At 40.2% G+C, this 26,185-nt stretch overlaps 2 protein-coding genes across 2 annotated transcripts in view; one reads left to right on the forward strand and one right to left on the reverse strand.

The window, feature by feature from the left end:
* LOC136433153 (exportin-5-like) overlaps positions 1-24,086 on the forward strand; it is a 57,095-nt gene extending 33,009 nt beyond the window's left edge. Inside the window, exons 23-33 of the mRNA XM_066425031.1 lie at positions 12,865-12,961; positions 14,945-15,081; positions 15,383-15,480; positions 16,715-16,764; positions 17,048-17,130; positions 17,946-18,005; positions 19,662-19,735; positions 20,017-20,121; positions 20,420-20,542; positions 20,945-21,130; positions 21,731-24,086. Coding sequence (XP_066281128.1) covers positions 12,865-12,961; positions 14,945-15,081; positions 15,383-15,480; positions 16,715-16,764; positions 17,048-17,130; positions 17,946-18,005; positions 19,662-19,735; positions 20,017-20,121; positions 20,420-20,542; positions 20,945-21,130; positions 21,731-21,886 — 1,169 coding nt within the window. The 3' untranslated portion in view covers positions 21,887-24,086. The remainder of the gene's footprint in view (positions 1-12,864; positions 12,962-14,944; positions 15,082-15,382; positions 15,481-16,714; positions 16,765-17,047; positions 17,131-17,945; positions 18,006-19,661; positions 19,736-20,016; positions 20,122-20,419; positions 20,543-20,944; positions 21,131-21,730) is intronic.
* On the reverse strand, positions 264-2,815 carry LOC136433154 (olfactory receptor 8U9-like). The gene has a single exon (XM_066425032.1). It carries the CDS (start codon positions 2,310-2,312, stop codon positions 1,170-1,172), a length of 1,143 nt encoding a protein of 380 aa, XP_066281129.1. The 5' UTR covers positions 2,313-2,815; the 3' UTR covers positions 264-1,169.
* Positions 24,087-26,185: the final 2,099 nt, after the last annotated feature.

The following is a 26,185-nucleotide window of genomic DNA, read 5'->3' on the forward strand; positions in this document are numbered from 1 at the left end:
AAGGGGATCTCAGTTTAAATGGAACATTGCACTGTGAAACCATCAAAATGCACTGATGTGTCATGATGCGTTATACCAGGTTAAAATGATGGATTTGATGGCTTGTGAACATGTGACCATTGATAGAAGATCAAATATAAGCCATTTGTCTGTAGTGTCTTACGTCAAATGTGGTCAGAATGCACCCTTTGCCTTTTCCCAAACTTTGTCCATACTAGAACTTAGTAGAAGTAGAATAGCAAAATTCCATGACAGGAAAAATCTACATGAATATACAAACTCAGTTTATTGTGGTAACAGTAACGTTGATTATAACATCATGCTGCAAAATAGTCCTACTTTTACTTTACATTTTATCATGGAAATGACATACATGTACTCGTATGTCACTAGTATCTACACAGAGATGTGATGGGCAGAGCTTTGGTTCCCTGTTTTTGCTTACTTGTCTTATTCTGTATGTGTAAGCTATGGTAAACATTTTTTTTGTTACAGAATGAATCAATGCAACAGGATAAGAAATCAAGATTAACAGATTTTTCTACATCATGATGGTTTTCTAGTGAACATTAAATGCATGGAAAGTCAGTCTGCTGGCAAAATATGCTAATTGATAACCACGTCAAGGTAAACCGAACAATGTATGTGCAACATTCTGCTAATTGGCTCCATAGGTTTGCAGTCACCATTTCTTCCTGCAGATATTCACATCACATAGCCTTTTGCTGCCTACACCTCAGCTTTAAGGTGGTTGTAATAACAGTGGGGTGCATTGATTAATGTTGAATGTTTTGTTTTCTTTGTTGTTTAAGTGCCAGGGGTATATAATCTATATCATGCTCAGAACATTACATGTGAAGCCCCGTGTAATACCGGTATCTCAGTGTTCTCTGTAGCCTACTATCTTCAAGCTCTTCAGTAATGCCACAGGAACAAATTTTTGAAAAGAGTATCTTTAAAAGCCTCATTCACAAATTATCTGGACAAAATACTCTTAAACAAGGTTAGTACTCACTTGTTAATCCCAGAGGGCAAGCATGACAAACTTTGTCTTGTTCTCAATAAAAATTCCTGAAGATGCCTCAACTGGTAGTCTGCTGTACTTGTAAATGTTCCAGTCTTTGATTATACTGCTGTAACTATATTGATCCAACATTGCTAGTGCCTCTTTAAACCTGTTCTGCCTCTTGACAACCTTGATTTTCATCCTGTTCATCACTGTAGCTTTTGGCGCGTCCTTGACGATACGAATTGGTGGTACCCTGTCCAATGAAGACGTCATTTCCCTTGGTTCGAATACGTTTGATCATGTCCAAAAAAGCCTCTTGAATTTCTGTGTTACAAAAGCCGTACACTATGGGGTTGGAATAACAAGGGATAGTCAGGAAAACAAGCAGAAATGTGTGATTGGCGGCCTTGAGTGCATCTGAGGGGAAAGTCCAGTTCTCGAGGAGCAGCTTGGTTATCCCGTGGAGGGACCAGGACACGAAGAAGATGAGAAATATGATGGAATGAGTGGTGATGGTTTTAACGGCTTTGGTCTCCAGGAACTTCACGTCGTCCCCCTCATTCTGGCTCTTGATGAGGGAGTGCTGCCTGCTGGCTTGCTGGTAGACCTTCACGTAGGAGAAGATGATGACAGCAAAAGACGAGATTGTCAATGCAGAGGCGACGCAGAGCATCGGCAGCTGGTACCTGAGGCTGACCCAAGTCGTGGTGACCCGAGGCGTGCAGAGGAGCAGGTCGGGCATGTACTGGTGGGGGTCGGCAAACCTGCTCATTATCTGGTAGACAGTCACGGACAGGATGGAGGTTAGCCAGGCAGTCGCTATCAGGGAGAGCACCCGGGATGTTGTAACAACGTTGTGGTAGTTTAGAGCCCAGCAGATTACATAGTAGCGATCCATGGCCATGATGGCCAGGTTGAACAGTGTGCAAGCCGACATGGTCATGTACACGGCACTGTGCACCTGGCACCACACCCACCCCAGATCATTCACACGGTACAGCAAGTTGACGATCACTGTGGGAATACAGACGGTGGTGATGAAAATGTCACAGCAGGCCAAACTACAGTGAACATAGTACCTGGGCTTCCTCAGCCGCTTGTAGGACAGGATCACCACCAGAACTCCAATGTTCCCTCCTAGAGTAGCAAGGTACGACAAGGTGACATAGGTAACCTGCAGTGCCTGTTCCAAAGAAGAGGTCCCAAATATTACCGGCGTACTCCCATTCATGCTGCTATGGTTGGAGATGAATTCACTCTCCGGAAAGTCTGTGGTAAACTCCAAAGTAGGCCGGGCCTCCATCGTGACTGTTCCAAGCTAGCTTCAGTCCGCTGCTATGATACAGAGTACTGGTAGAAAACTAGTGGAGCCGAGACCAGCAGCAGCTTCAGGGAGCAGGTAACCTGGTGTGTAGAGCCCTCACCCGCAGGAAATGATTTTCATATTCACCCTATCCAATCATTGCCGTTTGATTGGCTGTTGCTATGCCCCCGTCTCCCTCTGTACTCACTCACTGGCCTCTTCAATAACGGCGGTGGGCGGAAGCTTCTGGTGACGTCATCCCATTCAGAAGCGCGACCCATGTGTGTCATTTATCAAGCTTGGTTGAATGCAGCTTGGCAAGTCGTGTCACCCTGTCCCGGGAGAGGCCACATGCCACAAAGGGGCAGCAGCTGTAATGATACATACCCAGGTATATTACACCAGACAATGGGGCACTCCATCATAGCGTTTTCCACAAGACTGCAGTTTGTCGTGTGCGGCATTACATTCACGGGAGAAAATTCCTCACAGAAGTTCCCAACATTAAATATTCATCTGCGCTCCTGTGTGGTTGCAAAACTAAGTGCCAGTTATTTACGGGGAACCCATTCAGAATTTAAGGGGAATATTCCATATCAAAATTATATTCCATCAAGAATGGTCATACCATCAATGTTAAATACATGTACAGACGAAGCCACTTAATTGCACCTCGGATAAACGCACCTTCCATTTAATTGCACCGAATCCCAATATCCAAAACCGGTTCCCATTCACTGCATTGTTAGTGACTCCGCATATCTGCACCGCGCATGGTTACCAATGCCGGATAACTGCACCAATTTTTTTCAAAAATCCTCGACAAGTTAACTGAAAAGGTGCGCTAAAATCAGCAAACGCGGTACAAATGAGCCGACACCTGCCGGTGTAAAGGCGCAATACCGCCAATATGTTTAATAAAGTTTTGAGTAACAAAAGAAGGCGGTCTCCATTGACAGTTGCGTTGATAGGAATCGTATGGGAGGTCCTGGGCGGGTCACCCGTAATCAGTAACCAAGTTTTAGTTTCAATTCCTAGTTTCATGGCGGTACATGATTTACGTAAATCGACAACTGCACTCTACGTAATGTAACACAGAAACTGTTATCCCATGAGTGGCATGACGATGTTTCAGAATGCCTCCCCTGTTACATTACGTGTGTTGTAATGCGGTAGATCGCATGGAAAAATGAAAGAATGCAAAATCAAAACAGGTTCGTAGTCATTTCTTTATTTTCAGCAAAGGGTCAATAAATAAAGTTAATAAATGAATAATTTCGTCTGTTTTCTTTGTGCTAATGTTTCTGACTAACAATACACCCCCTCGCCCATGGTGGTGCGGTCCAGCTGGGCATTTCGCATAATTGCACCAGCCGGATAATTGCACCAAAAACGCTGACAAATGGGTGGTGCAGTTAAGCGGATTCTACTGTATATGCGTACCTGTATGGTGTGTTGTAAGATGCAGGTTTCTCAAGTGCCCCTGATAGGTGCAGTGTTAACCTCAAACTTCCTTCCCAGTTGCGGCGGCCTTCATAAACCATTCCATACCCATTGATTATTCCATTGCCATCGGCTCCAGGAAAGTAATGGCATGTCATTACCGATGGGGAAAATCAATGGAGAGGGCCAGGGTTGTTTGAACCGCTTCTAACGTGTACAGCGCAGGCAATAACCTGCAAATAACATCCTCATGGGACGGCAATGCAATATTGGATTTGCACAAATAAGGATAGAGTATGCATACAATATTGCCCTTTGGAAATCTGAATTGTAATATAAGGTGCAGTGACGTCAGCATAAACTTAGGGGGTTGTGGTAGTATTGATATTGAGTTTGGCAGCTATTACTGCGGTATATTAATCCATGCAAATAAATATGTGATGCAATATCAGTCATGTTGATTGCTGTTGGAGTATTTTTATAGAGGCAGGATTTATAAACACTTCCAGATTAATGAAGTGTGGCTAACCCTAGCTGACAAGGCGTCTCCTTTGCCCCAATTCCCAAGGTAGCTGCTGCTAATCTCATCACAGCAGTTACCCTCATTTGTGCCAAAAGGAATCAGTCAATGGATAGACAATGAAGTCTTCTACGTCCCCAATGTTTGAGATCACAAAAGGATGTAGTGTAAAATTTCCTTGCTAGTTAAATCGTCCAGAGAATGCAAATTGCTTTCTCTTTTTAGTACGAGATCAATATCTTAATTCTTATTTGTTCTGAAGGTTGTTTGTTTAAAAGTGACATCATGTTGCCTCATTTGTGTTCAGACAATTTATGCATGCACAGTTTATTGGAAAATATGATATCTAAATGCTGCTTGTAATTTGGAGCAACTTGGATTGGTCCTCTTGTAAGAAACCCTGTGCCGTTTCAAAAGTTTAGATGTAGTTTATATATATGGTTTGAAGAAAAGTAAAATGTGTGCATTGTTTGGCAACATTGACTGTAAATATCTTTACAATAGGTTTTAAGTAAGGTTGAAAATATGAAGTTGTTTATACTACAGTTGAGGCTTAAAGTAAGGTGTCACAGTATTGAATTCATCTATGAAGATAGAATATTCATTGTTCAGATGGTACACATGAAACAATACACTTGAAGAAAAGGGTTGTAAATGTAAGAGTCTACTATGAGCTTCTGTAAATGTTGGAAATACCCTTTCGTGTTGCCGACATGACAGCTGCATACAGAACACACAACAGTAGCTCATAAAAGATGCCCTCTTCCATACAGCATTAACGAACACCAAGCTACAGTGAGCACCTCTGTATTCAGCACCACGGACAGGTATAGTGGTTCTTGCGGACTGTGTGTTAATATGTCTGACTGGAGATGCATGTTCAGGCAGCTCTTATGTTATAGCTTCTAGCTGTTGATTGTGCCCCCAGACATCTGCCATGTGCAGATGATACATGGAATGTAATGGGCTCAATGTGCCCTCTGTGGAAATGTCAATCCAAGACACAAGAATAATTCGTGGAATCAGGCTCGTTCTCTACCAGTAGTTCATCCATTTTGCTTATGGTTGATTCCTCTGTAGTCATTAACATCAATCTAACTTTCTTTCTTATCTGTTCATATACTTTCCATTCAGTCAGAATTCAGTAGTATGCCTTTATGATACATTTAGGTCCTCTAAAGATTACTTTTGATAATTGTAGTTTCCACATCAATGCAATGCACTTTGCATTTCTGCAATTATTGATAGTTATTTTTCAAAAGTCAACTTGTTAACAGAATTGTCTTACTTTGGTACTTGCATTTCTGTGCTGCAATTGCTGTCACCTTAAGATTTGTATCAACATTTGCAGGTGATTTTCAGAAATGTGCCTTCAGCTAATAAAGCCTGTAAGTTTGTAAGTGGAACAATGGTGTACTGTCAGGCTAACAAGCAGAAAACTGATGGGGGATTTGGTTGTCAAAGGGATGACAAATTACTCCCTATCACCCCAGGAACACATTTATCATGATAAGGCTATACAGGTTTTAACGCTTGTTCAATGGGATATGTTTTGATATTCTGGACACACTACAGAACGTCTGAAGTTTTGCAAGAAGAAGAAAAAATTTCATCTGAACACAAAATTCTTAAGTGTCTCATGTGTAAGGAAGGCATGTCAAAGCTATTCATGGGGTTAGAATTCTGAGGTTCTGGGTGTTTATTCAACAAACGAAAAAAGAGCTAGCGGTGGCAGTGTGGGTGAAATTTTGGCAAGGACAGCATGCATTCCTCAGCTTGCACATACTTGTAATGTTTTGTTCAAAAAGATATGCATTTTGAACGGCAGGTGCTTGAGAGTTGTTCTGTCTTACAATAATGAATAATTTTCCCAAGCATTTCTGGAGCACATGGGTTTTCCCTCCTTTCAAACTTGAACAATATCATTCCTTGGTGAAAGCATCCCCCTCAGTAAGATCAAGAACTTCCATTCAAAACTGCTAAACCTACCAATGTTGGCACTCTTTGCATGAATAATTACGATGCAGAGCACATTTCCCTCTTCCATTGAGATCCCTTAAGTCAGGTCCATTCTTACTGATGGTAATAGGTTTCGGTGAAGTTGAAAGTAGTGCTGTGAACATTAATTTTCTGACATGCAAAAATCTGACAACCAATTGCTTCTGAAAAGAATTCAGAAGGGTAAATTCCATTGAGTACTCCATGGATACCGAAAATATGAGTAAGGAAAGCTTAGAAAATGTCACAACATTTGTGTTACATCTTAAGTCTGTCTATCATTCAAGTGGAACAAAGTGTGATACCAAGCTTTGCCGTCTAAATGGGCATCTTTTCTTTGCTGGAATGGGAATGGGAATATGTTTACCTATTCATCCTCCATTTGTAGAAAAAAAAAAAGCTCCTAGTCGTGTTAGCTATTTCCCCACGAAGTGTCGTACAGATCTTGTAAAGGTCAGTAAGCCTCATGCTGTACACGTACGGCCATTCATTGCCTTGTATCCAATTAAGAGCTGCGCGAGATGGTCGCTCGTAAGAAATAAAAGATCAGAAGCTGTAGGAATGTGGTGGGAATTGGAGCTCAGTTACATAAAGGCAGCAGGAGATCTTATGACAGAGGCACATGAGTCTGGGAACAAAGCCAAGCATCTCTACATCAGGGGAGACGTGTCAGGACTGGCTGATTCTGTGTCGTGAAGATTGCACTGCTAATCCTAGACTTGAAGCATCTTTAACGCCATACGTCATTCTTATTCAAACCTTCCTGAACAAGAATGGCAAATTGTCCTATTGCCCTTGTCTTAATGCCAAGGACAATGGGTTGGAATACAATGCAAGGAAATAAGCTAGTCCAAATTCTTAAAGTCGCTCATAAAGTGGTGAAAAAGGTGTTTACTGCTCTTTAGCAGACATTTCACGGGCAATTTGCATGTGTAACAATCCTTAGCTTGTCTCTTTTGAAGTTCAAGACTTAAGGGCAACATCAGGTACATGTATTTTGTTAAACTTTGGAATAAGAACCATAGAACAGATATTGCAGGCTGTGTGTTGCATGCTGAAGGGGTTTTAGCCTCCAGAAGGGTCATGACCTGTAGTCAGAACACAGTAATACAGGAATTGGTTGAGCTTGAAGAGACCTGCTCTAGTCAGGTCATGCTGCTCACCAATCATTAGGGACAGACCAGCAAGCATTTTTGGGGATGTACAGAATATTGGGTAGATTTTTTTTTACTATTAACATTATAGATATGATAGAACTAATATAGCCCACATAGCACTATGATGGTACATGTTTACCCAATTAATGGTTGGAAACAGCCAAACTTATGTACATGTGTATCTCTAACTACACTGTCTGGGACAATTTTCTAACTAAGGTCAACAATCCTTTCTGCTGATCCTACTGTATTTCATCTTTGAATTTCCCATACACTTTTTTTGTTGAAAAACAAATTCTGGTGCAAAAGTCATATTTCCATTCACACACACATGTCATGATGCATCCCGAATAGTCCCTTCATGTGCCCCACTGGCAAGAATATGCAGTAACTATCTACTTTGTCATCTTCCTCTTTTTCATGCAGAAGTGTTTGTACTCTTCAAGTGTGAAGGTACTTTCTTTGATGATTATAGTGGTCCTGTGCTGGATTATAGACCGGCCAATGAGAGAAAGGATGACCTTGTAAACATCTTGTGAAGGTCATTAAGCAGGCTTAGTGATAGTGCACCTGCAATAGAATTGTGAAGCAAATGCACCAATCAGGCCAGTTGCCATGTGTAACCTGCAGGGTTAAATGGGAAGCAGGTACCATACTTGCACTGGTAATAACTTTTAAGTGTCAACATTTCTGACTTCCAAAAGCCATGATGAAAATCTCGGAGCTGTTTCTGCATACAGCTTACTTACATTATAAACTGTGCTGTATTATTTTGGGGAGCACTGACCTTGCCTGAGTCACGTGTTATGAAGCCTGGTTCCAATTAAATTTAGGTACCTGACATTGGATGGTTAATTTAATCGGCAAAGGTAATCCTAATCCTAAACCCAGCACTGTCATTTTCACTGGCAGATTATGAAGTCTTCTGATTAACCCTGATCCATGACATTGAAGAGGCTTAATCTAATTGATAATCCTAATCCTATTCCATGCATTGCAAACTTCAAACACAGACAGTGTCGTGGCCAGTTATAAAGCCTCTTCCTAGAGGGCACTGACACCGACAGGATCAATCTCCATTGGTAATCTTTATTATAATCCCCACCACAAGCTTCACAATGTCATGGGCCATTATAAAGCCTGGTCCTAATCGGCTTTGGTCCATGACACTGTGAGACAATTCAGAGATAATCCTAATCCTATCCCTAACCTCAGACTGTCACTGTTTGTAGAGCCTCATTCAAATCATCCCTGAGAGGCCCAGTCTCCACAGATACATGTAGGCATTACTCTTCACTGTACAGAGATGTCACCAGTTCAAAAATTAAAGAAAACTATGGGGAAGCTTATCTTCTCAGTAAAATGAACCCATTATTTTTGGTCAGCCAAGAGAAAAATGGGGCCTAGCTGTTTCTATTCGGTATCCACTGCCAGGGCACTGCTGATGTATTTATCCAAGATGGATGGAGTAGAGGCATAAATGAGTATACTTTAGAAATGTGTGAAAGATAAGCATTTTGTGATTGGTGATACGGAAGCTCTGCCTGCATATACAAGATGGTTGAAAATCTCTTCAGTTCCCTTGCACGTACATTCCAAAATTGAGATACCCCTATTGCGTGCCAGCCTCAATGGTCCTTTTCCTTCAGACAAAGATCTAGTTCTTGGAAGGCTTCCCTCATATTGATCTGGTATGCACTTCTTTATGGCCGCACAATCCACTATTAATGCAGAACACATCAGTAGTCACACATTAAATTGACAGGACAGAGGATGGAGAGAAACTTAGCCTGCATGGTCATACTGGTCAGATTTACGTCCCTTCCACTTTCTCCACATACAAGAGCATGCACATATGGCACATGGTTGTCTAGAATACCAAAATCTGAATCGATATTGCACTTCCTTCATGTTCTGTAGACTAGTAGACAGTAATATCCCTCCTTAGGGAAGGTCAGCTCTCAATATGCCCTACTGCATGTAAGCTGAAATGATCCTTTTCCTCCAGACAAATGGTAACTTTTTGGAAGGTTTGTCTATGTTGTAGCACTGGACTATTGATCAGGTATACACTTTTTCCATGTCTTTATGGCTGTACAATTCAAAGTTCATCCTCAATACCATTGTTGTCTAAGTTGGTACGTTGAGCAAGAGGCTTGTACTCCATGTAGTTCTTTTGTTGTACTACACTGTAAGTGGCACAAGTCCTTTGTTGTAATGAAGTTTTCTTTAAAGTTTGAACTTTATTAAAGTCAATATGGCAGCCATGTTTGTAATGTATACAATGCTGAAATGCGTTGACTTTCACACAGCGTCTGAGTCTGAGAAAGGTGCCTGATGAAAAAGCTACAACAACAAATAAAATACTAAGACTTACATATCATGTAGATGAAATTTACGGGATTAAAACAGATTCCTATATGAATAGTTTTTAAAAGGATCTCAAATTAATAAATCTTGATCACACTGTACTGGCATGCTAATGAACAGATGTTACCTAATGTTAATCTAGATTTTGTAAGTCTCTCACGGCTCTCATTACAAATGAGTCTGACAGTTCGGCTGAGTGGGGGTTTGTATTGAACTTTCCTGTGCCTCAGATTGTACCCAGGTTTCTCATTAGGTAGAAGAAAGACATGTTAGGGGTGGGATGGGCCTCTTTAGAGTATCCTTTTTAGTTTTAGTGCAATGATACTTCCTTTCTCCTAGACTCAAGGGTGTTTTAACTCTTGCTTTAGCCAATGTCTACCGCTCAAATGATTATTCATACCTTTTCTGAAGAAACAAATTAATCAACCAACCTACCATATAAAATGGAAATTGATTCTGGTAGCCCTTGGCAGTGGTAACATCATTTTCCTGGAGGCGCACATTTGACGCGTGCTCCAATATGGTAATCTTATTTATTGGTGCCTGTAGTCATGAATGGGTATGGGTGGAACGCCACAGTGGATTGTAAGTTGTTCAGCTGTTTTGTGCTGGAGTGTGATGGTTGCCTCTGGTGGCCAGTTGGGAGGGAGAACAATGGAAGCCAATCCATTTGTCAAGGTCAGAGCCTATGACTACAGATCGTTAGAATCGCTGGCACAGAATGCTAGAGCACAGAGGTTAGCATTTTACATATAGGCACTCACCAAAGGGCATTCCTGCCCAACTTCCAGCAGATATTGGTATTAGACGCAGTCGACTGTAACAGTTTGCGTGAGGAAATCGTGTGTCTTAACACGAGACATCGCGGCCCATCATCCATCTATCCTTGACCCGATTGGACCGACTGAGATCAAGGTTGCACGCGGCAGACAATGTGTTTGTCACAGGCTCTGAAGATAAGCCATGTTGGATGAGTCCAGTGTACTATCACTTTCATGGGTTATGGTTTTAAAGGCCCTGTTTTTGCGGGACATCTCCGATATATCATTACAGAAATTCTTCTGCATATCCACAGAATTGGTAACTTAACACACCTCACACATCTCAATGGTATTGTGTCTCAGTTCAAGGTGGAAACTGTTGTAGCCTTATTAGAGCTTTGAGAATATGGTGTTTGAAGTCGTACAGAGTGTGAAGTCATCCATACTCCTTGGCCATTCAATAAGTTGAAGTTGTACAGAGTGTGAAGTCATCCATACTCCTTGGCCATTCAATAAGTTGAAAGACTTTAGATGCTTGGGTAGAATTCATATGATCTATAGTAACCTTCTAGTATGCTGAGTATGGTAAATGTGAAGGTCAATTGGCAGGGAACTTGCTTTTGATTAATCAAAGCCAACCTCTGGTGTCAAATCCTGATCACAAATTCACCACAGCATAAAAGGAAACCAATTCTAAGTATGCCATTTTATACAGTACAAAAGTATACTTGAAAGGAGTCCACTATTGTAACCTTCACACTGGAGCCTTTGATTTAGAATGTTTCCAGCATGACAACACTCCCCCATCTTTCATGCAGGGTAAAGCCAACCACTGGTATGAGATTCTGATATTATTGCAGCAGCTCAAAAGAAACCATTAATATTATAATAAAAGCAACATGGATCTTCATTGTGAAACGAATAGAGCACACTTGAAAGGAGACCCGAATTTGACCTTCACTTTGGAGCCTGTAGTATGGAGCGTTGATAGCAGTTTTCTGTCTGTCATGCTGAGTGTGTTCCAATTTCCCCACATAATCCAGATCTGGGTGCGCACACTTTACTTTCATGGCTAATTCCCGAAGGTGGAGTAACCGGAAGTACTTATTGATTTTTGGGACTTCCTGCCAGTTGCTATTCCTTTGGCAAGTAGAAAGGGATTATGGAGTGAATTCAAATTGTTCCTCAGGATTGTAGGGTTTAATACCAGGAACCTGCCAGACTGTTTCCTGTCATTTAAGGTTTTATTACAAATGCAGCACCAATACCAAGAAGACTGTCGCCATGCATGAACTGTTGAATGGGCCAGAAAGCCACACTTTCCTCAGACATGTGAAAAATGAGCAGCAGATTTTTTGTATAAACATTTTAGCCAAGAGCAAGAACTGCCAACCAAGAGAATGCATTCAGTGCAGCAAGCGTGTGCCTGAATTGATAAGTTGTATAATGTAAAGCTGGCTGAGTAGAGTAAGACTTCAGAAGGACTATCAAGGGCAGTATATGGCCTTCCCTTTAAAGCCAATTGATGCACCTATATTGTACGTAGTTGTATGGGAAGGCCTTGATAAGCAAATTGCCTAATTCTTGGAAAGGAAATGTGAACGAAATGGAATATAACAACAGCAAGAACAGGGATCCAGGGGTATATGTGAGCATGAGCTGTTCAGTAACATATATGGTCTTGTAAAAATGTACTCTCTTGTTTTCAACATTACTTACCCAGATATCCCTCTGGCATCTCCTTCCTTTGGTCATCGTATGTTCATTTCAGTTGCTGGTAACACAGATAAAGAATGCCTCGTTCAGCCACTATCTCTGAAAGCAAGCTCATCTAGACAAGGCTGAGCTAGTTGTTCCATTGCCTGATGCTATCTGAACTGTCTGATCAAAGTTGTGCTGCACGCAGCATGAGTTGTATTGATCCTGTCAAGTCCTGAACTTTTTTTGGCCAACTTTATTGGAAAACAACTGCTGGATGGAGAAGTTGATCATTCAAATTGTCCATTCATACCCCTTGTGATCTTTATACTCTCTGCTCTCATGAGTGTGCATAGAGAAAATGTATTGTTTTGGAACACTGGAATTACAGGTTTGTTTTGTTTTTTAAAAATGCTATGATTTTTTTAATGTACCCATCTAAATCTTCTGTGCCAACATTTCTCAACACAACTGATACAGACACTACACAGAAGAGATCAAATTTATGTAACATGTAGAAGAATCATTACTCTCTTCCTTGGAAGAAGAAGAAGAAGCAAGACATTTGAAATGTTTTTAAAAATAGTAATTTTTTGTTGTTGCAGGTTTGCACACACCACATCCTGACCCCAACGACCCTGCTGTTGGCAAGACACCTGTAGAGAAGATGCAGAGTTTCCTCACCGGTGTGCACGACAACTGGTACGTCTACAAGTCGGATTTAGTGGATCATGATCAGCGATTTTCATAAAATAAATTGGATTGAGCTTATCTTCTTCATGCATTTGTCCATTGTATGTATGTCACATTGTCAACGACCACAGGAAGAATAAATTTGTGGATCAAATTAAACTCTGACTCCAACTGCAACATACAAGACATCGGATAGAAATTGATATCACTAAGCATTCCCAAAGGCCTGAACGTCAAAACTAGGAAAACTGATGATTGTGTCAATGGGTTTCAAGACAATATTCAAGTTGTTGAACATTTCAGAGGGTTACACATGAGATGTATGAACATGGTATACAAAATTTTGAAACATTTCAATCAGAATGCACACCAGTCAACAATGTAAAGCCAGGGCTTGATATTTCTGTTGACTGTTGTATTTGGAGCCTTGAAGTGGAATGCTTAGCCGAGTTCATCGTCACTAGTACTGTTGGAAACTTTTTTTTCCCCAATATTAATGTATAAAGTATAGAGATCATTACAGCTACGCTTCCTTATCTGCTATCCCAGATGTACAGTGCTTACAAAGCAGTCCTGACTATTGAATCTAAATGAAGCTCCTTTCTTCAAAAACCTGCCCTCCATCCCCATCAGTACCTTAGGATGGAGATGAATGTCAGATGTGCCTGATAACCAGGTCATCAGCAGGGCAGGAAAGACATCATTGCTCCCACATCGCTGCACACACCTGTCTAATCATGCCTCTCTTCACTACTCATTTCCGGCTGGACCACCACCACACTATCAGGGGATCTTAGTTTCCGTTCAGGTCACTGACTTCGCATTTATGAATCATTAAGACGTTTTCCCAATGAGGGAAGTTCTGCAGGTACATTTGTAACAAGCAGAAGTGATTTCATCTGATTAAAACAGTGCTGACCTACATAACATCAGTGCAAAGGCAGCTCTATTAAATGTTGGCTGGTCATTTGTCTGCCAAATGGTGTCTTTGAGTAAAGAAATTATAACAGAACATTATAGAATTAGGTTAATGGTACAAAAATGTCAGCATCATTCTTATTCAACATTCATCACTTACAAATGTAGCAGTTTTGGTTTGAGTAGGTGCACCAAGGCAACAGCAGAGCACTGAAGATTACATGTGGAAATGTTGCACATCAAAATTTGGTTCAGTATTCATAGTTGAAGAACAGTGGCTGTATAGTAACAAACAGAATGTCACATTTCATTGCCCCAAACTGATCTGTAACTGTTGAAGATTTAAGTCAGGTTCTGTGTACAGTAGATATGTGATAGTATCCACATGTATACCTGCAAATCCTTCTGCAACACCACAACTACCACCCTAGTTAGTTGGATGACCATGGTTGTATTGGTTCGTTGAGATGCTGTGTTGCTGTCCGAGGTGCTGAACCTGTTATTATTATAAAACTATGCAACCGTTTCCTCTTCTTTGCCTTTAGGATTCTTGATTGTATTATACATATTACATAATGCCTACAGGGTTATAGACATCTAGATTAGAATGGGTTGTTTAACAGTTAACAAACTCTCAGTATTAATGATTGCAGATGAGGTAACTATATAGTAGCTATCATATGAGGAGGCCTGTACCATATTGGATGATATTGACAACAAGTTCCACTCTACGTCTCGTTTAGTATGAAATAATTTTTCAATACCAGTTTTGTGTTTTACCAGCTATCATATGTTTAGTGGTGTATAACTGACAGTGGATTCATCCATAATCTGACCAACATCTTTCTTTCGCACCGCAATCATCCTTCATCAAGACATCTGGAGCTGCATAGTTCCCGTTTAGGACTTTTATTCAGCCTTTCACACAGACTGGTTTTGCTGATATGGCTTCTTACCAGCTACCATATGTTCTTTGGTGTGTTCCAGCTATCCAGCTATCAATGTGTACTACGTATGTTCACCAACCAGTTATTTATTTGTGAGTAGCAGTTGATACATGTTCATTTGTTCCAGCTACCATGTACTGGGAAACTGTGGAGCCAGTCTAGGCAGGGAGTTCTATGGCATCCCCCAGCTGGCTAACCTGTGCCTGGCCTCCGTCATGACCAGTCTAGACCACATCCCTGACTACAGACTCAGGCCCATCATCCGTATCCTTCTAGTAGCAGCATTTCTTTTTGTCCTCATTGGAAGAAGCAACAACTTAATTGTCAATGATGCGTGGAGGTTCTATCTTGGCACATGCATGCTGATGTAAAGCTTTGCAAAGATTTTAGGTTTCAGTAGTACAGTTTCACATTAGACATGGAATTTCTTAATTTAAATCTACACCAGACAAATTCATTTTTACTGTTTCTTATCAGTGTATTTTGAGGCTTTTGTGACCATTTATGTACATTTTTTGGTAATCTGTTTCCGAAGTGAACCATACATTTCCTGAACTGAGCCCAGGTGTGTTTATGAAGCCGTTTGTGCAGAACTGTCCCAGTGACTTCTACAGCAGTCTACTTGTTCCCATGCTGTCAGCACTTTCCCAGTACATGTTGCAGGTAAGAAGATACAACAAGAATCAAAAGTCTCTTCCTCAGAGCCACATGAGTTCTGAGATTGACATAAGACACTGAACTTTTAAACTTGTGAATTGTTAGCTATGCTGTGTAGTGTGTTTATAATCTCAGATGCACAGCCAATGTTTCATTGTCTGGCATCCTGTTAGTTGAGTGTAACAGCATTTTTTTAAACTTGTGAATTGTTAGCTATGCTGTGTAGTGTGTTTATAATCTCAGATGCACAGCCAATGTTTCACTGTCTGGCATCCTGTTAGTTGAGTGTAACAGCATTTTTTTAAAACTTGTGAATTGTTTGCTATGCTGTGTAGTGTGTTTATAATCTCAGATGCACAGCCAATGTTTCACTGTCTGGCATCCTGTTAGTTGAGTGTACCAGCATTTTTTCCACACTCTAAAATTTGATATTTCAGAAAAATAGTTGGAAAGGCATGGAGCACAGCTTTCATATTTTTATCTTTGATGGCACTCTGCCTTGGCCTGCATTTTTGTCCTGTGGACTATAGAATTGTCAGTGTACAAATGAGCCTGCATTGGAAAAGCATTGTGACAAATGGTTTTGCAATACCGGGTGATTGTTTTCCATTTCCAAAAGACACATTTCAGCCTTGACAAAAGGAAATGGCTGTCTTCAAATAAATGACCAATCAATAACTAAGGAGTCTGTCCTATTGGTTTTCCGCATGATAATGATGGTTAGGGTTGGAGGGTTTCTATGCTTTTTGCATCTATCTTTAAGTAAAATCAGCCATATTTGCTGCGGAATATGAAAATCGCTGCAGAGGATGAGATGCTAGAAAAGAGTCCAGCATTACTGAGGGTCAGTCGAAGTAGAATTTCGAGGGCCTGTTTTCCAATGTTTGATCTGCGTGTCAGAAATGGTGCAATTTATTTTCTTGCGTGTGATCAGAGCCACTTGAGCCTAGTATAGTCCTGGTTGACCATGACACGGGCAATTCTTGGACTATGTTTGATACAGAATATCTCGATGATTAAACATGTTGCAATTGTATGAGCAGCATGCTCTTTCCAATAACTTTTAGTGAAAAATGTGAAATGTTTCCAAAAACTAGTCTAAATTGCGCTCCTAGTGGCCCACCCAACTGAGTAGCCACCTTAAAGGGAGAGGAGGGGGCCAATTAGTGCCTCGCAGAAAGGATTTTTGTAGCACTGTGTACCACAAAACCAGTTTTATGTATTATGTGGAATCTTCCAGAGGCTGAATACAAGATGGGAAGTCATCAATAACAGACAAGCAGAGACAGAGTAAGTATTGCATTCGGCAAGTCTTCTTTTTTTCATGTCTTTTGAAGTCTTATGCTGTTTTTGTGTGTGTGTCCTGTATTGAGATGTCAAAAGCAACAAAAACAAAACACAGGAAATAAAGTAATAAAGGTCAAGCAAAAACTAAAGAAGATTCAGCTACAGGTAATATAAATCATATTTCATGGTTATTTTCAGATCTTAAGAGGATTAATACAGATCCAATACTCAACACAGTTTGAGTGAAAAGACACAAAATTTCCCATTTCTACCTTTGTTCCCCCAGTGGTGCGGGTGAAGAGGTGACTCAGGAGGTGGTGGACGATCAGCTCACCAGGCTCCTCACCAGGGAGTACATCGACCTGCTAGGTTGGTCCAGAGATGCTAGAACCTGCTACCTGTCTGACTCTTGAACTATAGAAAATACATGCTAGGTTTTACATTTACTAGCTGCCAAACAACCTAGCTATGCTAGTGTAAACTTAGCAGCAAGCTAGGTTGGAACACTAGCACTTGTTATCTGCCAACAACCTAGCCATACTTATTGTCTTCTTAGCTGTCAAGTAGACATGAGAAAACTCATGGGATAGTGGGTTTGCATAGTTTTCTAAAATTTGTTAATTGACAATTCTAGATTACAAATGTATGTTTCAGGATGTTCGTTTATGTGCGTTTAAAGTGTAACATTAAGGATGTTGTTCTTCCTTGTATACATGGTATTGTGTCCCACATTCACTTGCTTTACCAGAAAAAATAGTCTGATTACTGTAATTGCTGAAATGTTCGCTGGGATTTTATTTCGCGGTAGGGAGAAAATGGAGTGTTTGCGGCAGTTTGCGTTTGTAACAATAGTAGCTTTATGGATATTAAGTTCGCGGTAAAGAGTTCACCGCGAAAACCACAAACATAAAACCACCGCAAACATTTCTGCATTTACAGTAGATAATGTTACAAGCAAAAAATTCATCACCAGCCCAAACTATGTCACTGCCATAGAATACATCATTACGACATCCGGTGCATCCTGCTTTCTCCTCAAAGTAATAATTCAGAAAGAGCCCCAGTGGATAAACATCACAGATGAGCAAACATCATCTGCTGCTATGTTATTAGAACCACTTGTTCCCACTGTGGTTTTACCAGAGAAGTAAGGTTATTATCATTCATATTTCATCCCTCTCTAGCGGCGACTTTTACTACAAAACGGGCCCCTGACACAAGCAACTCCCAAGACGGCATGCAAGGTAATATCATTGTGCTGTTTAGCTTCTTTTGGTTTGGAGCAGGCTGATTCTCTTTTGTTGTCATTTTAGGCCACTCAAATTCAATTGTATTGTTAACGTCTTAAAATCAATTTCTATGGCCCTACATGATACTGTTGGAATGAATCATTTATTTTTCCACATGTCATTGTGGGTAGTTCTTGTCTTATGGCTGCTCCTGAAGTATTCAGACAGCAGTAATAAAAAGTATATGAGACAGCTTGTGATAGGATTCATGGTTAACCACAGGCAGCGGAGACGTCACAACTTTTCCTTTGCTGCACACTACACTGCCTCTTGTTGAAACATTACATCTGCCACACGTCTGCCAATTTTTCCTTAATTGACATAATCTTTAAACAAACTCTGGTACGTAATACATGATTGACACATGGTGTCACCACTTGGGTATTGCAGTATTCGTAAATCAACTCCTCTCAAGCCTGGTGGAACCTATGTGTGTCACACAGAATGCTGTAACATAGTATTGATGTGCATAGAAGATATGTTATGACAACCATATGTCTTTTCCAGCTTTCCTTTTTTGGGGGGTCATCGGGCATTGATTTCATTTGATATTGGAAAATCAATTACTCATTGTGTATTGTATTCATTCTTTTGAGGGGACATTAAGCCATCAGCCCTGTGTATGGGGGAGCCTCAATCATTATCACCTTCCACATTAATGAACCTAATACATTTAGTATTTCTAAGATTTCTAGGGGTGAACCGGTATGCTTCGCTAAAATCTGAGCCATGGCTCAGCCATATTGCACAATGACCTGTCAAAAAAGGATGCTTCATCTCAAATTTAACACTTCCCTGTGCTCGGATGGTGCAGAAAAAAGAAACACCTTAGGCAGCGCCCCATTTCCATTTGTAGACACCACAAGATGATATGTCTGTGTTATTGTAATCCATACTTTCCTCACCTGTGCAATATTTTACGTTGCCCTTCAGCGCTAAACCTTCAGAGCAATCTGGAATTTATTGGGTCGTTTTTGGCTTTGCTTTTTCCCATGTGAGTGATTAATTTGTCAAAGCTTGTTTTATAGAGTTTTCAGCACATAAAAGTGAGATTCCCGGGGACATATAGGGCAACTGAAAAGAGCATTAGGGAAAACGAATAGACCCAGATCAAGTTAACATTAGCATGTGCTATCTCTGTAGCTTCATAGGTCCTTATCTAAATTTGAAGGAGATGCTAAGGAAAGAAACAGTTTAGCTCAGCTGAAATAACAAGGGGAGGGAAAGTTCAGCTTAAAGATTGTAAATTGGTTATTTGTTAGAAATAAAAAACGTAATGTACATATGTACATGCAAGGAGGTTAAATATACGTATATTTAACCTCCTTGGTACATGTTCATAGTTTTACTTTAAAATTGAGTTGACTTCAGTACAATGACAGTCTGCCAGTCTATTTTAGCTGGCCCTAATGTACATGTAATACATAGCTACACATTTATGTCTAACTAGATCACGCTCCTAGACATCTTTGTACTACACACCCACATGTACTTGCAATCCATGGATTTTTACCTGCAAATGTTGTTAAAAACGGTGTTATTAAAAGCTCCAGCAGCTTTTGATTTCTACCCACGACTTACTCTACATGCGTTTACTCCCACCCTCTACAGAGTCCTCAGAAAATGCCCCCACTTTCCACCAGCAAGAAATCAGCGCCCTGGGAAAATGCCTGTTACAGCAGGAGGTAGGTGTAAAGTAAAATGATCGATGAGACAGATATGTTGTTCTGGTGAGTAGGGTATGGTGCAGTAAGCCTCCCTCTAGGACCTGCTATTATGTGCTCAATGGGTAAATAAGTCAATGAGAATAAGGTGAAGGACTTGCTTGGGCTTTCTTAATGAGTGAGGGTGTCAAATTATTTCGACAAAATTTCTGGATTAGTGAAAAACAAGTAGAGAAAAACAAAGTGTTCAGCCTATTTTGTCACTGCATTTTACATTGTCTAACTCATTCTGTATTTTGCAGTCTGTGGCGACTTCTGTCCTGTTCTGCCTGTACTCAACACTGTGGTGGAACGACACGACTAGCTGTCACCGTGCCGGCAGCTTTGCATGGTTGATGCTCAAGCAGGTAACTATCTGACTTACTAACTCATCTGGTTTACTGTTTTGACAGTGTACACCACACTGTAACAGAGAGCAACAGTCAAAATAAAAGATCCAGAATAGAAATCCTGTAAGCAAAATTGGAAGTCACTCAAATTAAGTGCCGAAACCAAATAACAAAAATGCAGAAAAGTTTTGTTGCCAATATTTTCCTCAAACTGTCAACGGATCAAAACATCTGAGTGACAGTTTCATTCACTTATGCATTTGTGTGGAATCTTCTAACTGCTTTTTGTTACATGGTGTCTGATTGGCCATTGCAGGTCCTGGAGAAGGGTGTGCAGCCTGAAGTGATCAATCATCTGTTTGTTTGCATCCTGCGTGGTCTGCACCAACACGGGCAGCATGAGAGTTGTCAGGCCACGCTGGTGGGACTGGGGTTTCAGGTATGACAGTCATAGATTAGTCATAGATTTGGGGACATTTGACTTCATTTCAGAATTTAGTAGAGATTCAAATTTTAGCACCTTTCCAGATTTACAGTTGTTGTTGTTGTTGTTTGCCGTGTAATGCCTAATGACACATAGGTAATGTTTTCTTGTTGTGTCTGTAGTAGGGTGTACAGGTATATATTTTTATGCGGAGGGGTTGCCAGCCCTTCCCCCTTTTAATGTGCTTGAAACACCTCCTCGGACACGGAACACCTATTTTACAACCCTTCCGAAAGACAGGTGGTCTCCCATTTACCAACTAATTGGGTCCATGAGCTCAACTGTGAGGCTGATACCAGTTGAGCTACAGGGACTTTCGGTAAACGATGTTAAAGACTGTTGCTCCTGTTTCTACAGTTCTACGAGACGTTGAGGCCCACCAACCCCCAGTTATCGGCTGTGCTGGTACAAGTGCCCAACTGTACTGCTGCAGCAGTTGAGAACTTCGACAACAAAGTGGCCCTGAACCCTGCACCTGCCAAACCTGTGCCAGATAAAAGGAAAAAGGAAATGTTTAAAAAGCTTGTCTCAGGAGCAATTGGGGTAAGTGATTTTCAATTTCTGTGCGGAGGTTTTACCTATACAAACCTGGACAGACATGCCTTGTTCCCTAACTCTGTAACAGTCATCAGACTTTGGCAAGTATGGGAAATTTTTACCTAACTCTATTGTTCCAGCCACTGTAGCCTCTGCTCATGGGAAATTAGATTCAGTTCAATTCATTACCATTTACAACAGGTCAATCAGACCAGTTGCCAAGGATAAAAGAATTCCCTGAATTATATGGTTAGACCAAGGAGGTTATGGTTAGACATACAAATGGGAATTAGCCTAAGTTATGCCTGTAGGACAAACACATATTACATGCATTGTTTGCTGCACTTCATGAAGAATTAGTTGCTTCCATACAATCATTACAACCTTGTACTACCTGCATAATAAGTCTTAGACCTGTGCTTTTACATGAATCTGTGCACAGTATCATTTCTTAGACAGTATTGTTCTAAACACTGTGGTACCAGTGTGGTTAGCTTTCCTTTTTTGAATGAGATGACTGTTTATTTTGTTTCTTTAAATCTATAGTTGAGTCTTGTAACTGTTTACAGACATTATACATTTTTCCATTTTCTCACCCTTCTCTAGAAACATGTTGGGCAGCAATTCAAGAAAGATGTCAACATTCCCAACCTCCCGCCCCTGTTCAAGCCCCCCAAACCCAGCAAACCCTCCCTGGACCAGACCGACTCCAACGATCTGGGCATCGCTAGTCTCTTCGATCCTAATACGGACACAGTATGACAAGACGTGTTCCGTTTCTTTTGTAAATAATGCAGCAGTAAGAGACCTTGCAAGAATAATTGTTGTAATAAAATGCTTCTCTACCCTTTTTGGTTACCTAAGTGGAAACAATGTTACATTTGTATGTCTGAACTAATAAATGTACTTGCAAAGGAGTGTATACAAATGTGTGTGAGGATGAAGTGTGTTCAACCTGGTTGGCTGTTGTAATTGGTTAGAGGAGAAGGTAGTTATAATGGCTATGTTAGTCTGTTGTCTGGGAATGAAGAAAAAATGTGAATACTTCAGCGTGAGTACTTCAAAAATGTGAGTACTTCAACGAGGACTTAGGAACAATTCTAATACTCTTTAGGCTACACATACTGAATATTATGGGTGACATCCTCTTGCAAGAGTGAAGATTTAAAAGAGATATTTCTTAACATATGTGCACATTTTTTACATGACAATTCTGATATGTTTTCTAATCTTGCAGAAGTTTAACGAGGCAAGTGCTTGAATTGTGGCATTTCATTACCAGGATATGAGCTTTGTTACTAAGTCATCTTCTGCCCAGATTTTTCTTTTTTCCCAAATCAGTGCACATACAAATGTCATCAAACCCAGTTTGTGTAGCCTTGACCCTATATGTGCAACTTTGCTTATATTTGTTTGGTGTAAGCCCAAATGTATCGGACACTCAGGTATGTCCATCGTTTGAACATTTTTTTTACGATGAAATGTATGATTTATCCTGTGTTTTGCAACTTAAGTTGTAAGGATTGATTGATGACTTTTCAGTACCATATTCCATGGCATCGGTACATGTAGCGACCCTAATGTGAAACAATCCTGGTGTGAACATGTAGAACCCTTTAGGACTACATGGTAGCAGGTGGGGTCTCATGTACATGTATCTTGATTGCAAATGAATTCATTCCTTATGCAGGCAATGCCTAGCACATTTGTATCAAAAGAATGAGCTCATCCTATGAAACATCCATTGTGAAGTAAGCTTTTTTTCCATTTTTATTACTTAATATTTTCAATGGATGTCAGTGCAATTGCAGTAATATATGTGCCTATTACTACTTCAGTTTTGTGCCATAACCAATTGAATGCATTACTGTGGCCTGAAGTTAAGTTGAATGTTTATCTATTACTGCTTATGCACTCCTGAAACTAAGAAAAGTTTTTTTCTGTCCTGTTAATGTTCACAGCCAAGTTGCTAGTACCTGCCTTAACCAAGGAGGTAATAGATAGGGGTTACCTTTCAATGGAAGTGAATGTCTCGTTACTGATGTTCAGCTGCCTGAGGTTTCATCACACATCTTTCTCATGGCTAAGCTAACAGACTTGTTGTACTACTAATCCAACAAAAGAGAACAAGGGAAGAAACGGTGTATTCATGACAAACATTACCTGTTATTTTTGTGCAAAAGTCAAACCTGTTTTCTAAGTTACCATTAAGTTCAAGAGAAAATGTTTCGATTTGAAGAAGTTACCATTGAGTTCAAGAGAAAATATTTTGTTGATTTGAATAAGTTACCGAGAAAATGTTCTGTTGATAGCAATCTTTTTAAACATTTTCTGCCATTTTTAATGTTTCTAAGAGTTATTGATTCTTGGCAACAGGTAGACACACTTGGTGTTTTTGAACCACAAAAGAAATTGTAAAACTTTGGCAAGCTTTCTTTTCTTATACTTTTGTTCACAAAGCTGTGCCATGAAACTTTGTGGTGCCCAGAAGAACTTAGACTGTGTAGGAGTTGACTTGACTGTGGCCTAGCCTGGAGTCCGAACCTAGTATCGCTGCCAAGTCCTTTCATCCTCTTTGCAGCTAAAATAGACTTTGGATACCAGGCTTACTGTACCCAGATGTTATAGAACCTGAAGTAATGACTATTGATGCAGTTCCCTGCTATGCTGCAAGGGGGCTCTGTGCAATTCTGTTGCAAGGATTCAAAGTAATAGCCCAATACTGGGAGCAAAGCCTTTAGGAAGTTTCGATTAGCCTTGATCTACATTTCTTAAATGATGAAATGTTAACAAATGCAAAAAGAAGTCACATTACTGCACTGCGCAGAGCACAATTTCATGAATGAAATACCAAACTGGCATGTTAGATTTTCTCATGTGCTGATATAGGTTAAGAGTAGCTAGATGTAGATTATATATCTAACAGAGATATGTGAATAAAGACTACTTGCCAGAAAATCAAGGACTCAATGCAATCCTCATTTTGTGTAATTTTGTAATACAGTATGTGTATGAGGTCTTAACTGAATTATTCCCTGAAGTCCAGCTTATTACCTTTGCCAAGGTTATGTGCTATTTGTGGGTATGAAGGTTCATGGGTGTTTGTTGACATTATGTCTCATAGCTGCAGATGGATCTTTCTGATATTTTGCACATGGATAGGTGTCAGGAAAACATAGGTCAAGCAGCTTTCTACGGTACTGCAGCAGAACTTCCGGCTTTGATATTTTGTGTTGCCATGTGTGATGCCACAGTCATGATTTTTGAGTGGTAGACATCCCTTGGGCTGTCAAGAAGTAGTAACATGCATAACTAATGAGAAAATTAAGACCTATTCCAGAGTTCCATAGTAACCTTCGCCAAGAAGGGTATATTTTACCGGGCGTGTTTCTATGTGTCTGTTAGTGAACACGATGAGTCATGAACGCCTAGATGGATTGTCTTCATATTTCGTATGTCTGTTGGTATGTTTGAAATCTCAAGATGCTTAGATTTCGGGCGAACAACTTTGCATAATCAACGAGGAAAGTTTAAAAATCTGTTATATTGCATCATCAGTCTCTGTAACACATATTGTTTGTGGTGTGGGCTAAGTTATTTGTCACTCTCTTTACCAGGAATAACAAGTTCTTTAAAACTTGGTTCAAATTAAGCATGACGTTTGTTTCCAATCACCTTACTCGCAGTTCGCCCTGAAAACGTTACGTTCTATTAAATCGTTTAAGCTTCGACGTTCAAAAATTCACCTGCAAAATACAAAGACCGCCATGTTCAGAGTTCAATCAAATCGCTTGAGTCAAGTGTTAGATTTTTCCGTTAAAGGAACCAAAACCTTGCCCTGGGGAAGTCGTAAAGGGAGTGCTCCTACAGTGAGCTACCCAGCCGGTTGAGGGCTGGATTAGTCCCCCATAACCACATAAATTCATAAAAGGATTAGATGTCTGCCAGCCTGGGACAATAGCAGGGACAGATTACCATAATAACTGTCAGAGAATTCAAACTTTTTTCTGTACTGGTTTTTCTATGAACGGTTTCAAACCATGCAGAATGGCCCAGATATCTATCAAAAGTCACATAATCCAAGGAAGTTTCAATCAGATAAGATCCCTTGGATAATCAAGACAATGCTATCTACAACTTTCAGTTTGGGGGAAGCCAACCTTGTTCAAATTTTCAAACTTTCAAATCGACCCTGTCAACGTTGTGTTAGAGTGTCTAAATGGATATAAATTTCCAATATCTTCCCAACATTAGCCTAGGTTGTGTGTCTAGAAACATGACTTGGGATTTTTTGCGTCTTCTTCTTGTTGTAACCAGCATAGAATAGGGCTCTGTAGAACAGTACATATAACTGCTAGCCAATGTCTCAAACTAAATTGCAAGCCAGTGTTGTCATTACTTTATTTCTTGGCTAACTGTCCTTCAAGCTAACTTCTTTATGTTTGGCCATACTTCAAATTCTTATATGTTATCTATAGAATTCAAGCATGACTTGAAGAGTAACTTGTACATGGTAAACTTTCTCAGCCAGGCCTCCACTGATGTGCACTGTACGGCTGCCAGGCGCATACTGAAGGCTATAGTTTACATTATCCCATATTTATATAGTTTTACTGGGGTCTTTAAGTTTCTTGTAAATAACACATTCTTGATTGTGCAACTTTTGTGCCATTTGCGTGCAATTGACGCTAGAGTCTAGTAGAGTAAACATGGCGCCAGCTTGGGTAACGTTACATTTTGTAAAACAAAGATCGTCATGTTGCCACCAAATCGCCTGAATTAAGAGTTAGATTTTCCGTAGAAACTTTATGTTTTTTGTTCTAACATAGTAGTAACGTTATAGCGTAAAGCTCCTAAACATGCTGTAAATTTTTCACATCCTAGAATTCGCTTTTCGTGCAACGAGTACGGTAGGGTGAATAAAGACGCAATTTTTCCGCTTGGTCGGGTAGATTTTCTATAGAAATTTCCTGTATACTAGTACAGTATGTAGAATGTTTGTATAATTTGTTACCGGTGAATCAGTGTTGCATGTTTTTTCAATAGATGTTTATTTCATTC

This window comes from Branchiostoma lanceolatum, chromosome 4 (assembly GCF_035083965.1).
Source record: "Branchiostoma lanceolatum isolate klBraLanc5 chromosome 4, klBraLanc5.hap2, whole genome shotgun sequence".
In the NCBI taxonomy this organism is placed as follows: Eukaryota; Metazoa; Chordata; class Leptocardii; order Amphioxiformes; family Branchiostomatidae; genus Branchiostoma; species Branchiostoma lanceolatum.